Below are 20,090 nucleotides of genomic sequence, written 5' to 3'. Positions count from 1 at the left end.
ATTGGTTTTCCCAGAGTATTACATGGAAATGGATGTAGAAAAGAGGAATGGTCTGTTTGAATTGTGATGTTGCAGATGATTTATCGAAAACTCCATGGATACTGTGAAGAATCTATCATTCAATCCATGCAGTGGGGAAAAAATGAAATACCCACCAAAACTAACAGTGTAAGATATGTAAGCAAGGTCTTTAGCAGCATCTGCAATCTGTCAGCAACATCTTTTGTTTTAAAGATGGAAGCAAAATGGAAAACAATTTAGTTGAACTAAAATGGTGAGAGCATGGAGATGAAATCAGTGATTAAATACAAGATTTGTGGCAGGAGTCTAAGCCATTGACTTGGAACATTTCAAAGTTTAATAGATAATTACAAAACAAATGCAGATTTTTTTTGAGAGCACTAATTTTCATGTTAAAGCTATGCTTGGATGTTTAATTATAATACGAAGAAATCTGTCAGTGCGAATTCAGGTTTTAATGAATGCAGTACATTTGAAAACCATTAAAGAAAATATTTATAGGAGTGTGCTCCTGCCAACATGTGTAACAGTGCTCAAAAGTGATGTGGAAATAACCCCAATGGACTTGTAAGTCCTGAGTAAAATGTGATTTAAATAATTTTACGTAAAAAGTATTCTTTAAATTAGATATATCATACAAATAAGTATAAAATTGATGAGAAAACAAAGTTTATGTGAGAAGTTAAAAAACGTTTTATATTTTATTCTCTTTGGAAAGTAAAGAACTTATTACAGCCCTACCTATAGAATAAGTATTCAGGGAAAGTTTAGGAAGTGATCTTAGTTACATACAAACTTAGACATTTATAATTAGTTTTGGTGAGCACTTCATTCTAATTTTGCTACCTGGACTGAATGATTGAGTCTTCACAGTGTCCAAGGGATTTTCAGTGGGCTACTGGTTATTCTTCTCTATTCTACTGCCCCCACCTCCCATCGGCATAAAAATAAACTCAGTCAAAATTATCTGCCTGAATTCTAATTCACACAATTCCCAGTGCACCCATTACCTTGTCTTTACAGGTCTTTATTGGCCACTGCTCCAAGAAACCTCAGTGTTAAATTTCACATTCATAGGTTCAAACCCTACAAGCCTCAGTCCCTCCTTGTAACATTCTCCAGTGATACATGCTTCCTCCGAGTGCTCAGATGGCCTCCAAATCTAATTTTGTATGTATTTACAATTTTACTACTGTACTTTAGTTGCCTATCCACTAAGGTCTAAAAGTTTCCCCCACAAAAACATTAAGATGCTTCTTAAAAAATACTTCTTAGATTTAACTTCATGTTACATTCTCATACATTTGGTTTAATGTGAAATATGGTTTATTAACATTTTAATTAAGCAATTTGAAAACTTTACCACTTTGAAGGTACTATACTAATGGAATTTACTTTTATAGTTATTATCCCTGAAGGTAGTTTCAGACTTCACATTCTTTGCAACACTAAAACTTTCAATTTTCCACAGACCTTCAGTTTCTGATCATCTGCGGTTGAAACACTTGTCCTCAATACTTAATCCCCAAACATATTATTTCAGTCTTCTTTTACCTTTCTAACCTTAGTTCAGTAAACTTGAGCCCATTTCCTATCCCATATCAAGTTCTGCTGAAATGTTATCCACTTCCTTATTTATTCATTTTTAATAATGTGTGCCAGCACTTGTGCGCAACCCTAATTATGCCTGAGCAGTGGTGATGACACTCTTTCTTTAAACACTCCAGAGCTTCTAGCATATGTACTGTTGCTACAAAGTCCTAGATTTAAGCCTACAGATAATGTAAGAATATTGAGGAGCATAGGATGATTCCCTTAATGGTAGGAGTCAGGCCAGGAAGGGTAGGGGATGATATCAGGGTAGCCTAGGTGAGTAACCTTGGTGAATTTTCTAAATTGTAAACACAACATCCGTGGTATACCAGTGTTGCAGGGAATGAATGATAACTGTCTGCTTGCTTCTGGATAGTCTTACAATACATGGGTGATGCTGAAACTACACTCACCCAGGCAATTGGAGAGCATATTGTCATGCCCCTGACTTGTGCCTTGCAGATGGTGAAAAGGCTTTGAAATGTCAGGCAAGCTATTGTGACCAAAATATTTTTGTGGCATCTGGATGAATGTCTGGTCAATGGTAACACTCATATTGCTGATGGTGGGAACTTAGCAAAATTAATTCTGTTGAAGATCATGGATGGTTGTTAAACTCTTGTTGGAGATACTTATTTCCTGCACTCTTGTGACATGTTTGTTACTGACCACTTATCAGTCTGTGCCTGAATACTGTCCAGATCTTGTTGAGGAGTTGCAAAAGCAAGCATCAGCAAATATCCCACTTATAAATCAAGGAGGGACATTGATGAAAATCTGGAGATGATTAGGCTAAAGACACCAATTTGACCAACTCCAGCAATGAAATTGTGGTTCTGGGAAAACTGACCTCCAGCTACAGCTACCTTTCTATGAGTGAGCTGTGCCTCCAGCCATTCCCTTGATGCCTACTGATTTTAATTTTACTAGATCTCCATGATGTAACACTAGATCAAATGTTGCCTTGATGTCAAAATCAATCACTCTTATTGCGCCTCTGGATTGAGCTCTTTGGTTCATGTTCACAGCAAAGCAGTGATGACATCAGGTGCCTAATGATTCTGGCTAAGCTCAAACTGGAGCTATCACAGGCTCCTTAAAGACTGAATGCCAGCTCATGTACTAAATGCAAATGTAGCAAGTTTATGTTTCAAATACACTAGGCATTGATCACAGGCCTTTTAGGCACCTCTCAAAGCCCATAGTCTGTGTTTACACTATCAGGGAACAACGTCCTCAGAATGAGACTCATTCCATAAATGGCACTAGAAGCTCTCCATCATTGTCCTGGGTTTAAACTAACCTAGCACCATATTAAACTACATTTTGACCAATGTCACAATTTTCAGTGGTGTACATAATTTGGGATTATCATTAAATGCAACAATCTTTTAGCAGACAAAAAAGATTCAGTTCTGTTTACTGCAAATACCATTTCCAAATGGATTCTTTCTTGACCAGTAACACTAGAGCAGGCGTGCACTTTCTATTCAACTTGCACAATTTAGTTGACAAAGATATAAACATTTTCTGAAAAAGAGAAATGTGGAAATTTTAGCTTAACATTGTCAGTAAAATGAGTACTAACCTTGGCAGTTTAGCTTGTCTTGGGAAAAGACTAATGTATAGCCTGTAAAGCACGAACAAGAGTATGTGCCTACGATATTAATGCAACGGCCATTTCCTTCACATGGGTCTGCGTCACATTCATTTACATCTTCAGATCCAGGTGATGTCATTGATTTAGTGACAGAAAAACAAAATAAAGTCATGGATTTATAGTATATAGTGTAGTATAATTTTTCTAGCAAGGTAGATTCATTTATTACTTTCAACATGTTTTAGTTTTGTTCCACTTAATGTGGATATAAATGGCAATGCTGACATTCATAATCCAAAATTAAATTTTCCTTAGTTAACCACACAAAAGGTAAATGTAGGCCAGACAAGATAGGAATGGCAAATTTCTTTCCCTGAAAGACACTGGTAGGGCAAATGGGATTTCATAAAAGCCCAGTAGCTTCATAGTGAAAGTCAGTAGCCTTTCTTTAGTATTTCAGGTGTATTTAATTGCTTAAATCTAAATTCTCCAGCTGCCATGCTGGGGTTTGAACCATGTCCCAGTATCAATGATCCAGAACCACCAAATGCTCATCCTGGAATGTCACCTCTGTGGTGTAGTAGTCTCACATTTTCAGTAAAGTGTGCCTACATTTCTTTTCTCGTTCCAGATTTGATAGATTTATTTTGCAATTCAGTATTTCCAATGTTATTTGAATTGCTTATACAACTTGCTTACAATACAATCACCTGATTAAATCCAATTTTAATTGTAATAGTTAAATGAAAAATGTATTTGTAAAATTATTTCATTGGCTCATATGCAAACTTGGGCAAGTAGATTTTTTTAATCTCCTCATTATAAAACAGTTTGGTTCAGTTTCAGAGATCATATTTGCTTTTTTGGATTAGGAGTTATCTCAGTACTATACAAGTTTTTTGGGACACCATTACATTTTCATGGATCCAAAGAATACTGCCTGTCAGAAACAACAACTTTTAGTTGTCCATGTCAGCATTGGCTTAAGTCCAAATTTTAGGACAGGTTCCTTTAAGTGTACATATATCTGTATACAAATAAACTAAAAAGACAATCCAGTATTTATTAGAGTATCGCACATAGTTCCTGTAGCCTACATAATTGTCATCTGAAACATGGAAACCAACATAAATATAATATACTCTGAGATTTAGAAGTTTCAAACCCATTAGCAAAGCAGAAGAACTACAAGATTTTATACAATTATTATAAATTAGGAAAACCCAGCAAAATCATGCATTTCTTATGTGCAGAATTAAGGAAAAGGGAAAAGCAAGGATGAAGAATTTCAGCTATAAGGTTCAATTGGAGAAATTGGGGTATTTTCCTTGGGGAAAAATAAGGCTGTAAGGAGATATGATCCTAGAGGTTTAATTGTGGTGGATAGAAGAAAAATGGTTCCATGATCAAGGACGTAGATTTTAACAGTTGGGCAACAGGTAAAGGATGTGCAGAGAAACTTTTTTTTCTCTCTGCAGAGAGTGGTGGTATCCTGCAACTAACAACCAGTGTGCATGGTAAAAACAAAATCAACAAGGACCTTCAATAAACTTGGATTGGCACTCAAGAATGAATATTCTGCAAAGTTCCAAGGACAGAATGAGCAACGGGGCTGGTAAATCCATGCTTCTGACCAATTTTCACTGCCTTTATTAAATTAAAACAGGGCAAAGAAATAAATATGTGAAATAAAGTGAGTGCAGAAAAATTGGCTAAATAATGAATAGAAGAAATGGTAAAGGTGATATAGTGGCCTTCATGATTACAGATGGAAATATATATAATGGGAGTCAACAGATTAGTGAAGACTTTGGGGATAAAGTTAACAAATGAAAAAATGGTTTAACATATTGTGTTAACCAAACTCTAGTGTTTTTTCTGTCAACCAAAGATAAAAAAAATTGGTATGTGGAGAGAGCCACAGATTAGCTATGATATTGAATACTAAAAAATAGTCCAAAAGACTAAAAAATACATTCAGCACTAGTTTCCTTTGTTTTCTCTACAAAAGCTTGAGGAACAACACCTCCCGTTATCATAAGGTACAATAATAATTTCCTTCCACCACCTTTCCTTGCCTACACATTTGGACATTTGGTTAAAAAAAATTCCAATTCAGACAAAAATTTGCTGATCTGATACTTAGTTGCTTTTATTGATTAGTATGTTGAATTTCATGTTTGGATTTACTTCACATTTCTTCTCTCGTAATTAAATTTAGATATCATTCATGATGCATTATTTTAGCAAGTAATTATAACTCATAACATAGGAATAAATTTCTGCTTTACCTAGACAGTCAGTTCCTTGTTGGTTCAACACAAATCCTGTCGAACAAATGCATCGATAACTTCCTGCTATATTTTCACATTGGCCGTAGCTACAGAGATGTGGGATTTGCCTGCATTCATCAACATCTGTCAAAAAAAAACTCAGTTTCAGATACAGAAATCAAATAGAACTGTAGATGCTGGAATCTGAAACAGAAAACAAAAATGCAAAAAGACCTTAGCCAATCAAGTGGCATTTGTGGAAAGAAAAAACAGTTAATGTTTCAGTTTAAAGATCTTTTAGCAGACATTTTCTTCTTAAATAAAAGTACATTTGCTATTTTTCTGTCAATTAGGACCTTATCCATGGCCAATGACAAGTTAAATATCATCATCAGTGCCCCAGTAATCTCTTTCCTACAGCAGTCTGGGATACATCTCATCAAGCTGTTTTCTGATATCTAATGTCTCCTCCTTTTTAAGTTACCTAGAATTTAAGCATCCTAACTAAATTTGTAACTACGATGTCTTTCTCCATAGTGAATAGAAATGAAAACTATTCATTTAAGGCCTCACACATATCCTCTGGCTCCACACTCAGATTGCCCCTTTGGCCCCAGATGGGTCCCACTCTTTCTTTGCTAATCTCTTGCTCTTAACAAAGTTATAAAATGCCTAGGGATTTTTAAAAAATCTTTATCTGCCCCTGATTTTATGTGGCTCCAGTATGCCCTACTAATTTCTTTCTTAAATACCCTCTGTACTATAAACTGCTGAAGGACATTCCCCATTTTCAATGCTTTGTACCTAGCCTGTGCTTTCTTTCTTTTTCTTTATTAAGCCTCTATATTACTTCAATTTTACAGAAATACATTTGCCCTGAACACTAACTATGTTACTTTTATTGTCATATTTACCTGCAAATAACTTCTCCCAATCTATCGTTGCCAGGTTCTTTCTAATGTAGTCATAGGCATCATAATGTAGACTTATGACATTTAAATTTGTAGGTTATCCTTATCCCTTCCTATAATTACTTTGAAATATCTACTGTGGTGAAATACTTTGAGGGGGTCTGTCGTGGCTAGAATTAATTCTTGCCTGAGCACTGCAATTAGCCTATTGCCACAACAAATCTATAGTGGGTGTAATCTCACTGGCTCTCCACTTGCCCTTGGATAACAGCAATACCTATGTCAGACTGCTGTTTATCAATTACAGCTCAATGTTTAACACCATCATTCCCTCAGTACTAATCAACAAACTTTAAAATCTGGGCATCTGTACCATCCTCTGTAGCTAGACCCTTGACTTCCTCATCAGGAGACCAGCTAGTATAGATTGGAAATAACATCTCCTCACTGACAATCAACCCAGGTGCACCTCAAGGATACAAGCATAGCTCAATGCTCTGCTGTCTACACTCATAGCTGTGAGGCTAGGCACAGCTCAGACAGGATCTATAGATTCACCAATGACACAAGAAATCTTGGAAGTATTTCAGACAGTAACAAGGAAAACTACAAGAGTGAGATAGATCGGCTGGTTGAGTGGTGTCGCAACAACAATTCAATGATTGTAGAATGCATGCAATTCTCACTAAGAGGTAAGCAATAAATAACTTCATGCTCCTGGGTGTCAACACTTCTGAAGATTTATCCTGAGCCCAACATATTGATGCAATTGTGAATAAGGCATACCAGTGGCTATACTTTATTAGGATTTGGTATGACTAAGCAAAGATGAGTAAATTTCTGCAGATGTACTGTGAAGAATATTCTGACCAGTTGTCCCACCCTTTGATATGATGTGCCAATGTGCACAACTGGAAGAAGCTGCAGAGGGTTGTAAATTCAGTGAGCTCCATCATCGGCACTAGCCTTCTTACCACTGAATAAATCTTCAAAAGGTGATGCCCCTGTTACATGCACTCAACCCTGTAAAAAGTATCAGCAGTAATAGAACACACCTGGAGTCCGGTTTTGATGTTAAAACCCACTGTTTATTTTAGTGACTACTTAATATAGTAACTTGAACCAGGTAAATCAAAAGTTAGCAATGTTACGCATATATATGTGTGTAAATATATTTCCCAAACTCGTTCAAGCTCGGGTGGCAAGATTGAAAGTCTTACGATGGTAATCTAGGAAAGTTCAGTTCAATACATGGAGTTGGTGAGGGAGATAGAGTTGTTTGTAAGCTGAAGTTAAATCCACAATAGAAGAAGAACGAATAAACAGGTGCCGTCAGTCTTCTGTCATCAGACTCCGAACCCACTTTCAAGTTAGCCAAATGTAGCTGATCACAAAGGGTGCCTTCTTCAAGGGAAAACTACCAACCCAGACAAGGGTAGACACACTGGTAGATTCCACAAAGTTACCCCAATCACACGACATGATAGCCACTCATCCAGTTCCACGACATACGAAGTAACTCCAACAATGATTTGCCACAGGGGTGCCTTCTTCAGTGAACTACCACACTCAGACAAGGGTTAACACACACGTGGTATTCACAAAGGTTTTCCCTCACCAGAGAACCCACTCCTGTGGATTAACTATGTGACAACCACACTTTCGTATTTGAATGGAATCAAACTCACCCTTACGGTCTACTTGGAGAGAGTCCAAATAGTGATCTCTTTGTCACTAGGTTTCTTCTGTTTCAAACCTTTTCTCTCCCCTCTTCTCTGCAACTGCCTCCAGCTGCAGCAACTGTGACAACCATTTATCAATACTCCTGGATCGATCTCAACTCACCCCTTTGGGCTACTGAAAGTTTAAACCAGCAACCCCACTTACTGGTGTCTTTCCATGATCAAAACCATCTCGACTCTGACCATGTGTCTCTGTGTGTCTGTCAGAGAATCATCTGGCCTTGCTTAACATAAACATGCTGCAAACTTGTGTAAACACCCATTGTCCATCAAATAACTCCATCTCTCTTTCACCATGGCAACCCAGCAATTCTGTAGTCAGTAGAAATCCAACAGAGCAAAAGTTAGTCTCAATTATCTCGCTGTTTTAAAGTGACAGTCCATAGGAAAAAAAAGAACTCTGGGGGTATATAATACCCCAGAGATGTGGTATTCATCATCAAGGACCTTCATCATCCAGGACATGTCCTCTTCTGACTACTACCATCAATGAGGAGGTACAGGTGTCTGAAGACCCACACTAACTGTTTGAGAAACATCTTCTTCCACTCCACCATCAGATTTCTGAACGATCCATGAACCCATGAACAACACCTCACTTTTTTGTTCCCTTCTTGTACTTTTTGTATGTATTCTTATTGAAATTTGTAGTAATTTTTATGAGTTGCATTGTACTGCTGCTGCAAAACAACAAATTTCATGACATAATGTCAGTGATAATAAACCTGTTTGATTAACAAGTGGAGAAAGCTTGCAGTGTGTAGAACAGAATTCAGGGTTTGGTTTACAATCAACTCAGCCATGATCATCCTGAATGGTGAAGCAGGATTGAAAAGTTAGGAGGTCCATTCCTGCTATTAATTTGTAATGTCCTTTTGCATGTATTTTGTAGATAGCACACACTACATCTACTGCACTAGGATCAGGAAATGAATTTTTCGTGCGATAGACGGGGCACTAATCAGTGGATTGCTTAGTTCTGGCTGATGTTCAGTTACTTAAGAATTGTTAGAGCTGCACTCAGCCAGCCATGAACTGCTTTACATGCTGTGAAACTGTAAAGAGGAATTGAACATCAGCATCCTCAGCAACATGGCTATTGTTGAAGCAGCTGAAGATAATGGATCAGGAACTCATATCGGGGCTAGCACGAATGATCTTTAACAAACACAGTAATTTTCCTTTGTGTAGATATGACTCCAAATATAGGAATGTTTCCCTCTTGATGGCAAATTGGTTTCAATTTTACCATGACGCCTTGACAACTATCATAACCTATGGACTCATTTTCAAGGACTCTTCATCTCATGATCTTGATATTTATTTATTGCTTATTTATTTATTATTGTTATATATTTTCTCCTTTGGCATCTGCACAGTTTGTTGTCTTTTGCACATTCACTGTCTTTCTGTCTTATTGTGTTTGGTCTTTCATTGATTCTTTCATGTTTCTTTTATTTACTGTGAATGCCCACAAAAAATAAATCTCCGGTTAGTATATGTTGACCTATATGTACTTTGATAATAAATTTATCTTGAGCTTTGAACTTTATATTAATTTTTGGCAATATCAAATCAAGTTAGAACACACAGTAGAAGTTAACTAGGTTTAGATGTACCTGACTCTAAAGATATTTTCGATTGTGAAGCAGTGTAATTTACATTAATCGACATCATAGAGCTTCCTGACAAAATGATAATGTTATTATTAATCTAGGGGCATAAATTAATTATTATATGCAAGTTCAGATCCCAGCAAAATTTTAAACTTATTTGACTAAAAAAATCTGGAACCTATCAAAGTCTGCTTCGGTACAAACCACGTTCCATTGAAATGAAGGTAACATTTCCCTCACCAAATACACTTTTAGTGTGAACTGTATCTAAAATAATATATTATATTAATAATATTCTCAGTTGGGACCCTTACCTACCTCCTACCTCCAAATCCACACCAAGAACTCCCAGTATTCCAATTTGCCAACCCTATTGTCTGCCCCACTAATAAACCAGCAGATGATTTTAGTTCCTGTCCCCATATTAACCCTTATCCCAAAGCTTTTCATGCAAAGCTGGTTCTGCAGGGTACAACAAATTGGGCATCCTGTGCTTCGTAATTTACCAGTGACCTACAAATAAAATGCTTGTGGGAGCTTTAGTACAAACAGCATTCTATTGATGACTAAATAATTGGGTCACTGACCAATTGCTCAGCAAGCAGCCTTTATGCAAGAAGGGAAACATAATTATATTGGACAATAATGTCTCAATAATCCTTCTATATATGAGATGTGCTAATAAAAATAAATAATATTTTTGATAACATCAGCTGGAATTTTGCAAATAAATTATGAACTTAAGTTACTATTCACATGATCTGATCAATGTCAAATATCCCAAATAAGAAACTTGCTGATATAGTTAATATTCTACTCACCCAGCAGTTCATAAAAGGACGACATTAGGATATTTCTTACCTACGCACTTCTTTTGCTGATCATCTAGTTGATAACCCTTGTCACAGTTACATGTGTATCCACCTTGTTGACTGATGCAAAGACCTGGACCACAAATGCTTGGTGAAACTTCGCATACGTTTATAACTGTAAGTATCAAAATGAAATAGAGTGAACATCTATTTTAAATCAATTATTACTGTATTTAGACTGTTAATGGAGATAATGGCAAAAACTCTGATGAAATATTTTCACTGGTTTAAACTGGACATACACACATAGCCTATCATAAATATATTATGACTGTTTCCAAGCCTAACTTGGATTGTGGTTTGGCATCAGAATAAACCAGACATAATCTGACTAAGTGTTTTTAATTAGAAGACTTAATAATCAACAGTGAATATCACCAGTTTTTCTGTGTTGATTGGAGTACTTAATAATATTTAAACTATTATTTTTGTATCTGTTTTTCTCACAACACATTGTGAAACATTAACAATATTTAATGTACAAAACATATTTTAATACTGAGTATTACAAAGAATATTGTGGTTGACGTACGTGATGGATTCTGATGAGAGAAATACTTTAAACATTTAAGAGAATTGTTGGCAGTAGAAATAGAAATTGAAAATGCAGGGGTAATGTCAGGACATTGGACAGCACCACTTCAGGGAAAAAGTATTAATGCTTCAGGTTGATAAGTATAATTGATAACATTATCTGTTAACACTTTTGACATCAAGCATAGTTATCAGATTTTCCCTTATCTGGAATAGCGTGAGAAAAAATCTGCAGATACTAGACATCCAAGCAACACACACAAAATGCTCGAGAAATTCAGCAGGCCAGGCAGCATCCATGGAAAAGAGTACAGTCGATGTTTCAGGCTGAGACCCTTCATCAGGACTGGAGAGAAAAAGATGAGAAGTCAGAGTAAGAAGGTTGGGTAGAGGAGGAAGAAATACAAGGCAGTACTGAATCCTCAAGCTTGACAAATCTCAGTAAGTTGAACAACAGTAAGTTTTGCAAAAGTCTATATAGGAAAAAAACTCAAGTTAAAAACCTTTAGAATACAAAAGACTCAGTTACCTGCTTACCCTGGAAGCAATATGATAAATGTCCACATTTGTTCATCATCTATATTAATGATTAATTGATAATACAGTTGACATGATTAGCAAGTTTGTGGATGACACCAAAATTGGTAGCATAGTGGACAGTCAAGAAGATTATTTAAGATTACAGCAGGATATAGATAAACTGCAAAAGTGGGTCAAAGAATGGCAGATGGAATTTAACTCGGACAAATTGAAGGTGTTGTATTTTGGTAAGCTAAACCTGAAGTATTAATACTTTTCCCCGAAGTGGTGCTGTCCAATGTCCTGACAATTACCCCTGCATTTTCAATTTCTATTGGTAAGATAGAGAGACTTAGGGTAAAACTTTATTGTTCTCTTAAAGTGCCAACACAGGTACACAGGGTACTGAAGGGGGTATTTGGCATGGCACTGAGTTCATTTGTTAGGACACCTGTAACAATTTTATTCTTCAATTGAGTGACATCTTCTTAATATTGATCTCCTATTCTTCATGTAAACCCAAATGCTTTTCCCTTCACTTTATAAAATTCAAAGCATATTTATGAAAACTAGCTTGATCCAATGTCTAGAAACTGGCACTTTTCTACCCTAACTTTCATTTTGCAGTTATTTGTATACTTGCTGTAATTCATTTTCTGAATTCTTGATTGTGTCTTAGGGTTCAATTATCATCCAAATCAATTTCTTTTAGCATTAGTCTAAGACTGATTGATTTATTAACTGACTAAAGGGCCTATGTCAGTAGTGAGAACAATTCATTGTTTTATTTTAATTATTTAGAGATACAGCAAAGTAACAGCACTTGCAGCCCAAGAAATTGTGCCAGCCAATTACACCCATGTGACCAATTAGCCTACCAAACCATATGTCTTTGGGATATGGGAGGAAAACAGAGCACCCAAGAAAAACCTACATGATCACAGGAAGAATGAACAAACTCCTTACAGAGCAAACAGATTGAACCTGGGTCGCTGTTGCTGTAATAGCATTACACTAACTGCTACACTACTGTGCCATCAGCCCCCCCCCCCCCCCCACAGTAAAATTATCAGTTGGAGTGGGGTTAAGAGACTGCTGACAAGAAAAAGGTAAATAAGCAAAAGAGAACATAGGGCTTTAGAAAATTCTCAAGGTGGGAATAAAAAGTCAGACAATGACCAATCTGAATTGCTGTCCATCAGGATAATAAACATCTGCAAATGCAGCTCTAGTAAAATGTCACAAACAACATGTTTACAAATGTTGTTGGATGCCTTGAAATAGTCCAACATAAATTTGAAGATTTGCTTATACAATGCATTAACAGCCAACAAGATTACCAGCCATTGTGATAACTATGACAGTAATCAATTTTCAAAGAATAGACATACAAGTTGACAACTGTTTCTATAATTTAAGAAATTTTCAATTAAAAAAATTATATTTAAATTCTGTATAAATGGTAGAAATCAAGGAGAAAGTGGTGCAAGAGTGCAGGGCAGGAAGGCAGGAGTTAGTGACAGCATTAACATATTGCAATTACAAGAATAGAGATTTTATTTTATTTAGAAGGACAGCACAGTAACAGGCCCTTCCAGCCCAGAGTCAATTTGAAAAATCTAATTAGGAGGTGAGGGGAAATTACCATAGGACTAAGCACAATAAAATAACCTTTGCACAGAAACTTTTTTTAAAAAAAAATTATGTATTGCAATGTACTGTGCAACAAAAGAACATATTTCACGAGATATGCCAGTGATATTAAACCTGATTCTGATTTTGATTCTGAATAGAAATAGTGATAATTAAAACCCACATAGATTCTGGAAACCCAAGCAATTGGCTGAAATTTTGTTCGCGCGCGCATGTGTGTATATGTATATATGTTCTTATCCTTTAAAATGTTGCTTCAAGATTTTTGTTTTGGTTTAAGATTATCTCTTAAGATATCAAGCTGCTCTTTTTGTATCATCTTTCTTTTGGTCTTCCAAGTGCGCACTGTAATCTGCAATATCTGATTTAAATGCACAAAGTTCAACTTCAGCTGCAGTTATAAACCTCTTTAAAATATTGCAAATAGAAAGTACTAAAACATTAAAACTTCAGTGAGCAGTTAAAACACCACAGATGAATTACTCAGACATTATCTGCATTACTTCATTGAATCCCCTAATGTCCAGACTTTAAAACAAAGCTTGTTACTTAGAGTATAATCTTGAAACTTTTATTAATATTATATCTGCCAGATAAAAATTAGGCACTGGGAATTCCAGATTCCACAGGACAGCTAATTTGATTTTTGATTTACTTGGCAAACCCAACAAATTACTCATTTGTTAAAACAGTTAAAATCACAATGATTACAACAGGTTTATGTAAAAGGTCTAGGACAACTTCATACAATTTTTTGCCTCCTTTAAGTAAACGCACAATTCAGCCTACAATTTGACACCATATGGACATGCTTTGAAGACAAGTTTTTTTAAACAGTGATGCTTATTGTGTTAGCAAATATAACAGCCAACCTACACAAAACAAGCCTCACAAAGAACAAGTACATTCCAAATTAGTCTCAGCGTTAAGCTATTTTGACAACAATGCCTTACTTTAATCCATATCATTTTACTGGTTATTCTGCTGCTAGTTAGTAAGTTTTATTTTAAAGAATAATTATGGGATGATAATAAAAAACTTAAAGAAGTGTAATGCATTGTAAAATAGAACATTTTTTTAAAATCGGAACTGATCAGCATCATATTCAGCTGTTGATTCCTTCTTAATATATAACTACAATAGCTTTCTTTCTGGAATATGAAGTTTTTTACTGAGCTAGTTACACACTGCATTGCAACTTGTGTTTTCTTTATACTTCTCCTTAATAGATCACCTCATTCTTCTGATGGTTTTCATGTTTCTTTTTAATATTGTCCTGATAAGCATCTTTTTTTAAAAAGACAATTTATGATTACCAGCATGTTGTTTCACTGTATCTGTGCTGTGCACAATATGGAATTCAATAGTGAGGAGATTAGTTTCCTTCAGCAGCTATATTAGAGATTTGATACATCTTCTTATTTTTCAGAACTCTGTTCATTAATTACGTTTCCAAAATCAGATCAGGACTCAACATTCTGTTTATTCTTCCACTCTCCAACCCATATGCTTACTGAATGAAACGATGTGCACTCAATACAAATAATATGATGTACCAGTGTGTGCTGCAATGCAAGTAGACACTGGTACAAATTTTAAATAGCTTACTTTGTCTAATTCCTTAGATGGCCTTACAATAATGTAACAACTCTTGGTACTTTGTTTTCTTTAAGTGATACTTTTTTTAAAAAAAAATCTTAAAATTTTACTTAAGCACCATATTACTATGTTTCTATGTTGTTGATTTGGCTAAAGTCAATGCTCTCTGCTAAGAGTTAGTGAACTATTTTGTTGGAAATGTAATATTAATTATTCCTAGTGTTATTGAAGTTACATACCTATCTGCCGGGTTTACTGTCCCCTTTCATGTTTGCTCGTAGCTATAAGATAGGCTGTAATGTAAATTACTGGATTTGATTCTGTCTCATCTACTGTGCTGTTTCAATTTCAAGGACAAATTATACTGGGGTACTGGCTTTATCAATGACATTAGTTTAGTTCTCTGTTTTCATGATTAGACTTTGTGCATGCACTACATGCTGTCCTCACAACTCTAATAAGTTAGCATTATTGTATTAATATTTGATTCATATTACATAAGCATCAGCCTGTTATTGATGTACTAGTAACTTGGGAGGATGTACTTTTGGATTTGGAATTGTAATTATTATTGCTGCACGTACTGATACTGTACAGTGAAAAGTTTGTCTTGAATACTGCTCATAAAAATCTATTTATTACACAGTGCATTGAGGTAGTACAAGGTTAAACAGTAACAGGATGCAGAATAAAGGGCAGAGCTACAAAGAAAGAATAGTGCAGGTAAACATAAGGTACAAGATCATAATGAGGTAAATTGTGAGGTCAAGAGTCCATCTTATTGTATTAGGGAACCATTTAATAGTCTTTTATAACAGCCAGGTAGAAGGTGTCCTTGAGCTAGCGGGATGCGCATTTAGGCTTTTGTATCTTCTGCACAATGGAAGACAGAATGTCTGGAATGGACAGGGTCTTTGACTATGCTGCTGTTTATTGAGGCCACAAGAAGTACAGACAGAATAAGCAGATGGGGGGGTGTCCACAACTCTGCATTTTTTGCAGTCATATGCAGAGAAATTGCCATATTGAAGTGTGATGCAAACAGATAGAATGGTATCTGTGATGCATCGATAGAAGTTGTTAAGTGTGATTGTTTGGATATGCCAAATTTCTTTTGTCTCCTGAGGAAGTAAAGGCATGAGTGAGCATTCTTAGCCATGGCTTATACGTGGTTGTATTGTTGATATTCACTGCTATGAACTTGAAACTCTCAACCCTCTCAACTTCAACACCATTGACATAGGCAGGAGCATTTTGCACAGCCCACAACCCCCTCCCTCTTCCTAAAGTTAATTTCAAATCTTTTGTTTTGCTGACATTGAGGGAAATCTTGTTATCAAGTTAACTCAAATTGAAAACAATACACCAAATGTATACTTCCTACATTTTGTGCAACTACAACATAACATCTCAACTCCTATAACAAAACACACAAAATGCTGGTGGAACACAGCAGGATTCCTGATGAAGGGTCTCAGCCCGAAACGTCCACAGTGCTTCTCCTTATAGATGCTGCCTGGCCTGCTGTTTCCCACTAGCATTTTGTGTGTGCTGTTTGAATTTCCAGCATCTGCAGATTTCCTCGTGTTTGATCTCAACTCCTATACTCAGTATTCTGATTTTTGAAAGCTAGTATGCAGAAGGCATGCCACTTTCAGAGAGCTATATACTTACACTGCTAAGTCCCTCTGTTTTATAACACTACCTAAGCCCTTAGTATTCACTGTGCAAGTCTTACTTAATTTGACTTTCCAAAATACAATACTTTTTCACTTATCTGAATTGACATTTTCAATTTGATGACCCACTTACCTATCTGATCAAGACCCTCTGTAATTTTTGATAATCTCTTCACTGTCTAATGATACGACCCACTTTAGTGCCCTCAGCAAAATTTCTAAGCATGCCTTGTGTATTTATCCCCAAATTGTTTATATTAATGGCAAACAATGGGCCTAGTACTGATCCCTGTGACACATCATTAGTCTCAGGGCTTTATTGGATAAACAGCTTTCCACTATCACCCAACATTAAGCCAGTCTGACTTCTTCCCCGTTCCTTTCCAGTCCTAATGAAGGGTGTCAGCCTAAAACTTTGATTGTTTACTTTTTTCCATAAATGCTAAGTGCTGCCAACATTTTGTGTGTATTGCTTTGGATTTCCAACATCTGCAGATTTTCTCATGTTTGTGATTAAGCCAGTTATATCCACTTGGCTAGCTCTTCCTTGATCTCAGTCTTCCAGACTAGCCTTCTATGTGGGATCTTGGCACAAGTTTGGCTAAAGTCCACATAGACAATGCAGACACAAGAGACTGCAGATGCTGGAATCTGGAGCTTGCTAGTTCTTGCTCCAGCCTTTCCTTCACCTTCTTGTACTAGCTCCAGTACTGTACAAAGGTTTCAGGCACACGTATATAGCCAGAGTGCCTAAAACATTTTCACAGTACTACATTTGTCAATGTGGAACAGTTTGTAAATCTGATGGAAGTAAAGGATGTTCCGAATGGTGAGGGTGGAGTGCCACAGGAGGGGTGTGGGTCAGGTGTCAGAGAAAGAGTGACTGAGGCAGGGATTGGCACAGGTGCAGACACACTCAACCCTGAGACACCAGACAAGGTCATTTGATCCCAACAAAATTGCTTTATTGATCATTACAGATTGTCTCTCTGTGGTGCTTCCTGCTCCCTCCCCTCTCTCTTCCTCTTTGCTCAACCATGTTAAACCCTCTCCTTGCCCCTTTCCCACTCTCAGTCCACAATAGAAACCCATATCAGAATCAAGCTCAGCATCATTCACTTATGTCATGAAATATGTTTATTTTTTTGTGCCAGCAGTATAGTGCAATACATAAAATTACTATAGCATTATGCAAAAGTCTTAGGCACCCCAGCTTCTATTTTTCAGTCTCAGTGAAGGCTCATGACTCAAATGTTGACAGTCCACTACCTTCTATAGATGCTTCCTGAACCACTAAGCTTCTACACCATTTTGTGTGTTGCTCTATGTTAACAATGTCCACTGCCTGTCCTCATTAAACTTCTTGGTTACCTCTTCAGAAAAAGGTTCCTTTATCTTCCTTTTCAGCTCAGTTGGTATTTCATGTCAGGGGTTCACTAGTAGTTTTACTTAATTAATGCTGATATGATATTCAAAATCTGCACAGCACCTGACTACTTCACAAAACATTTAATATACCTTTGTATTAGATCCGTTTTGCTTCTTACTGGAGGATACTTCTCACCTAGGTCACTGGAACCCAAATAGTGTTTTAATTTTTGAGCATATAGAAGCTCAGCAGAGAACAGAAAGAAGAGCTGATTTATTACTTTTGGTTCCCAGTGGAGTAGGAAGAGTATACTTGGATTATGGTGCTCCTGAAACCTCACGATCTAACACTTTTAAGTGAAAAGAGCAGAATAACTAAGCAAGATGTTTTGAAGAGAACCACAGTGTTATCATCAGCAGTGTGGCAGCACCTTGAAAAAGAGAAGCCGAAGCCCTTTGTCAGAAAAGACGATTTCAGACCAAAAACGCTGATCCAGCTTTCCATGGATATTGTCTGACCTTCGGAGATTTCCCAGTATTATCTGTTTTTATTTCAGATTTTCAGCATCTGTAATTTATGTGATTAAATAAATGCTCAGTGTTTGAAGTATGCTCGGTGTTTTTTCTGTTATGGTTACCCTGTATTAAAAATTGCCAGCACAGTATTAACATAACCTTTATAACAACCACAAAACTGCTTCTGATAAAGTTATCCAAAATGTAAGTTAAGCAATTAGGATTACCAGAAGTTTCTGTTGCAAATACTGAAGCCACCTGCCCAAACGTAGGTTCTGGAACAACTTGTACAAGTTCAGGTGGGCTTGTCCTCACTACTACTTCCACTGTAGGAAAGAAAGTAAAATCAGTTCTTGAACAAGACTCTTCAGAAATGAATAACTACGTTTACAAAGCACTCTTAATTTGAGATTATGAGTTATTTACTTTCTTCTGTTAATAAACTTTTTTTTTATTTCTGTTAAAACTCCTCAGATCTACTTCTCTCTGTATAAATGTTTTCTAACTTACTTCTAAATCCTATCATTAGATAATTTGCATCTATTCTGCAATGCTTTTCAACAGTTACCACAGAAGTAGGAATTGGGAAAGTATTTTCTTGAGTTTCACCGTTATAGTACATCAAGACTGACCACATAAAATTACATTTTCAGTTTTTTCCAAGAACATCATTGATATACCTCAGTTTTTCCAGAAATGCTTTGCCCTTTTCAAGCATATTATGGGGTCATGGGTAACCTAAGACTGGCACAATTTAAAACAGATGATTTAACTATCTTAGTCATATCTCATTTATTTGTGTCTGCACAGAAGGAGATGCATTCAGAAGATTCCCATCCATGTCAGTTTTGTCTATTTCACTTATATCTGCAAAAAGGGGAATTCAGAAAATCCTCATGATTATTTTTGCATAATGAACTAAAAGATGAAAAGAAGAAAGAATTTCAGTCAGTTTCCTTTTTCTTCCATACTTAGCTACAACAGTTTAATCCAGGGGTTCCCAACCTGGGGTCCATGGACCCCTTAGTCAATGGTAGGACTCCGTGGCATAAATAAAATGGTTGGCAATCCTTGGTTTAATCAAACTGCCTCATGTAAAAAATGAGTAAAAATTTTTTACCAAACTGGAATATAAAACAATGTCACCCTATTCATTGGTGCTACATACACTATATAGTAGTGCTAATATATTGTACAGTGTTCCAAAAGTCATTCCATTTAAGTTAGAAGAATTGAATTTAAGGCAGAGTACAACTTCTTATCACTACTATATACAGTGCTTACTGCAAGATAAACATCTACACCAGGGATGGCCAACCTATGGCGCATGCACCAGAAGTGGCGCATTGCGCCCCAGTGATGATAATAAAAAAGTAAGCCTACTCATGCAAAAAGTATCAACCAAAAACAGATTTGAAGAAAAAAAATCTATAACAGGAATTCAAGTAGCTTAGAGCTAGAAATGGGTTTTACTGAGAATAAATCTAAAACTTAGCAATTATTCTTATTCTTAGTGATTTTATTATTTTGTGCACATCTTTTCGTGAATGTTATCTTCTTTCACATTAATCTGCCTTCAATTTTAAAAAAAGTT

At 36.2% G+C, this 20,090-nt stretch overlaps 1 protein-coding gene across 1 annotated transcript in view; it reads right to left on the bottom strand.

Moving 5' to 3' along the window:
* The window catches only part of LOC140724740 (latent-transforming growth factor beta-binding protein 2-like), a 411,525-nt gene that overhangs the window by 137,479 nt on the left and 253,956 nt on the right, over positions 1–20,090 (bottom strand). Inside the window, exons 15-18 of the mRNA XM_073039256.1 lie at positions 18,724–18,822; positions 10,618–10,743; positions 5,506–5,631; positions 3,203–3,331 (exon numbers count right to left, since the gene is read on the bottom strand). Of these exons, the coding sequence (XP_072895357.1) occupies positions 3,203–3,331; positions 5,506–5,631; positions 10,618–10,743; positions 18,724–18,822 (480 nt within the window). The remainder of the gene's footprint in view (positions 1–3,202; positions 3,332–5,505; positions 5,632–10,617; positions 10,744–18,723; positions 18,823–20,090) is intronic.

The sequence above is a fragment of the Hemitrygon akajei genome, chromosome 3 (assembly GCF_048418815.1).
Source record: "Hemitrygon akajei chromosome 3, sHemAka1.3, whole genome shotgun sequence".
NCBI classification, from domain to species: Eukaryota; Metazoa; Chordata; class Chondrichthyes; order Myliobatiformes; family Dasyatidae; genus Hemitrygon; species Hemitrygon akajei.
Note: the sequence above shows the minus strand (reverse complement) of the source record. Positions and strands in the feature narration are given on the sequence as shown.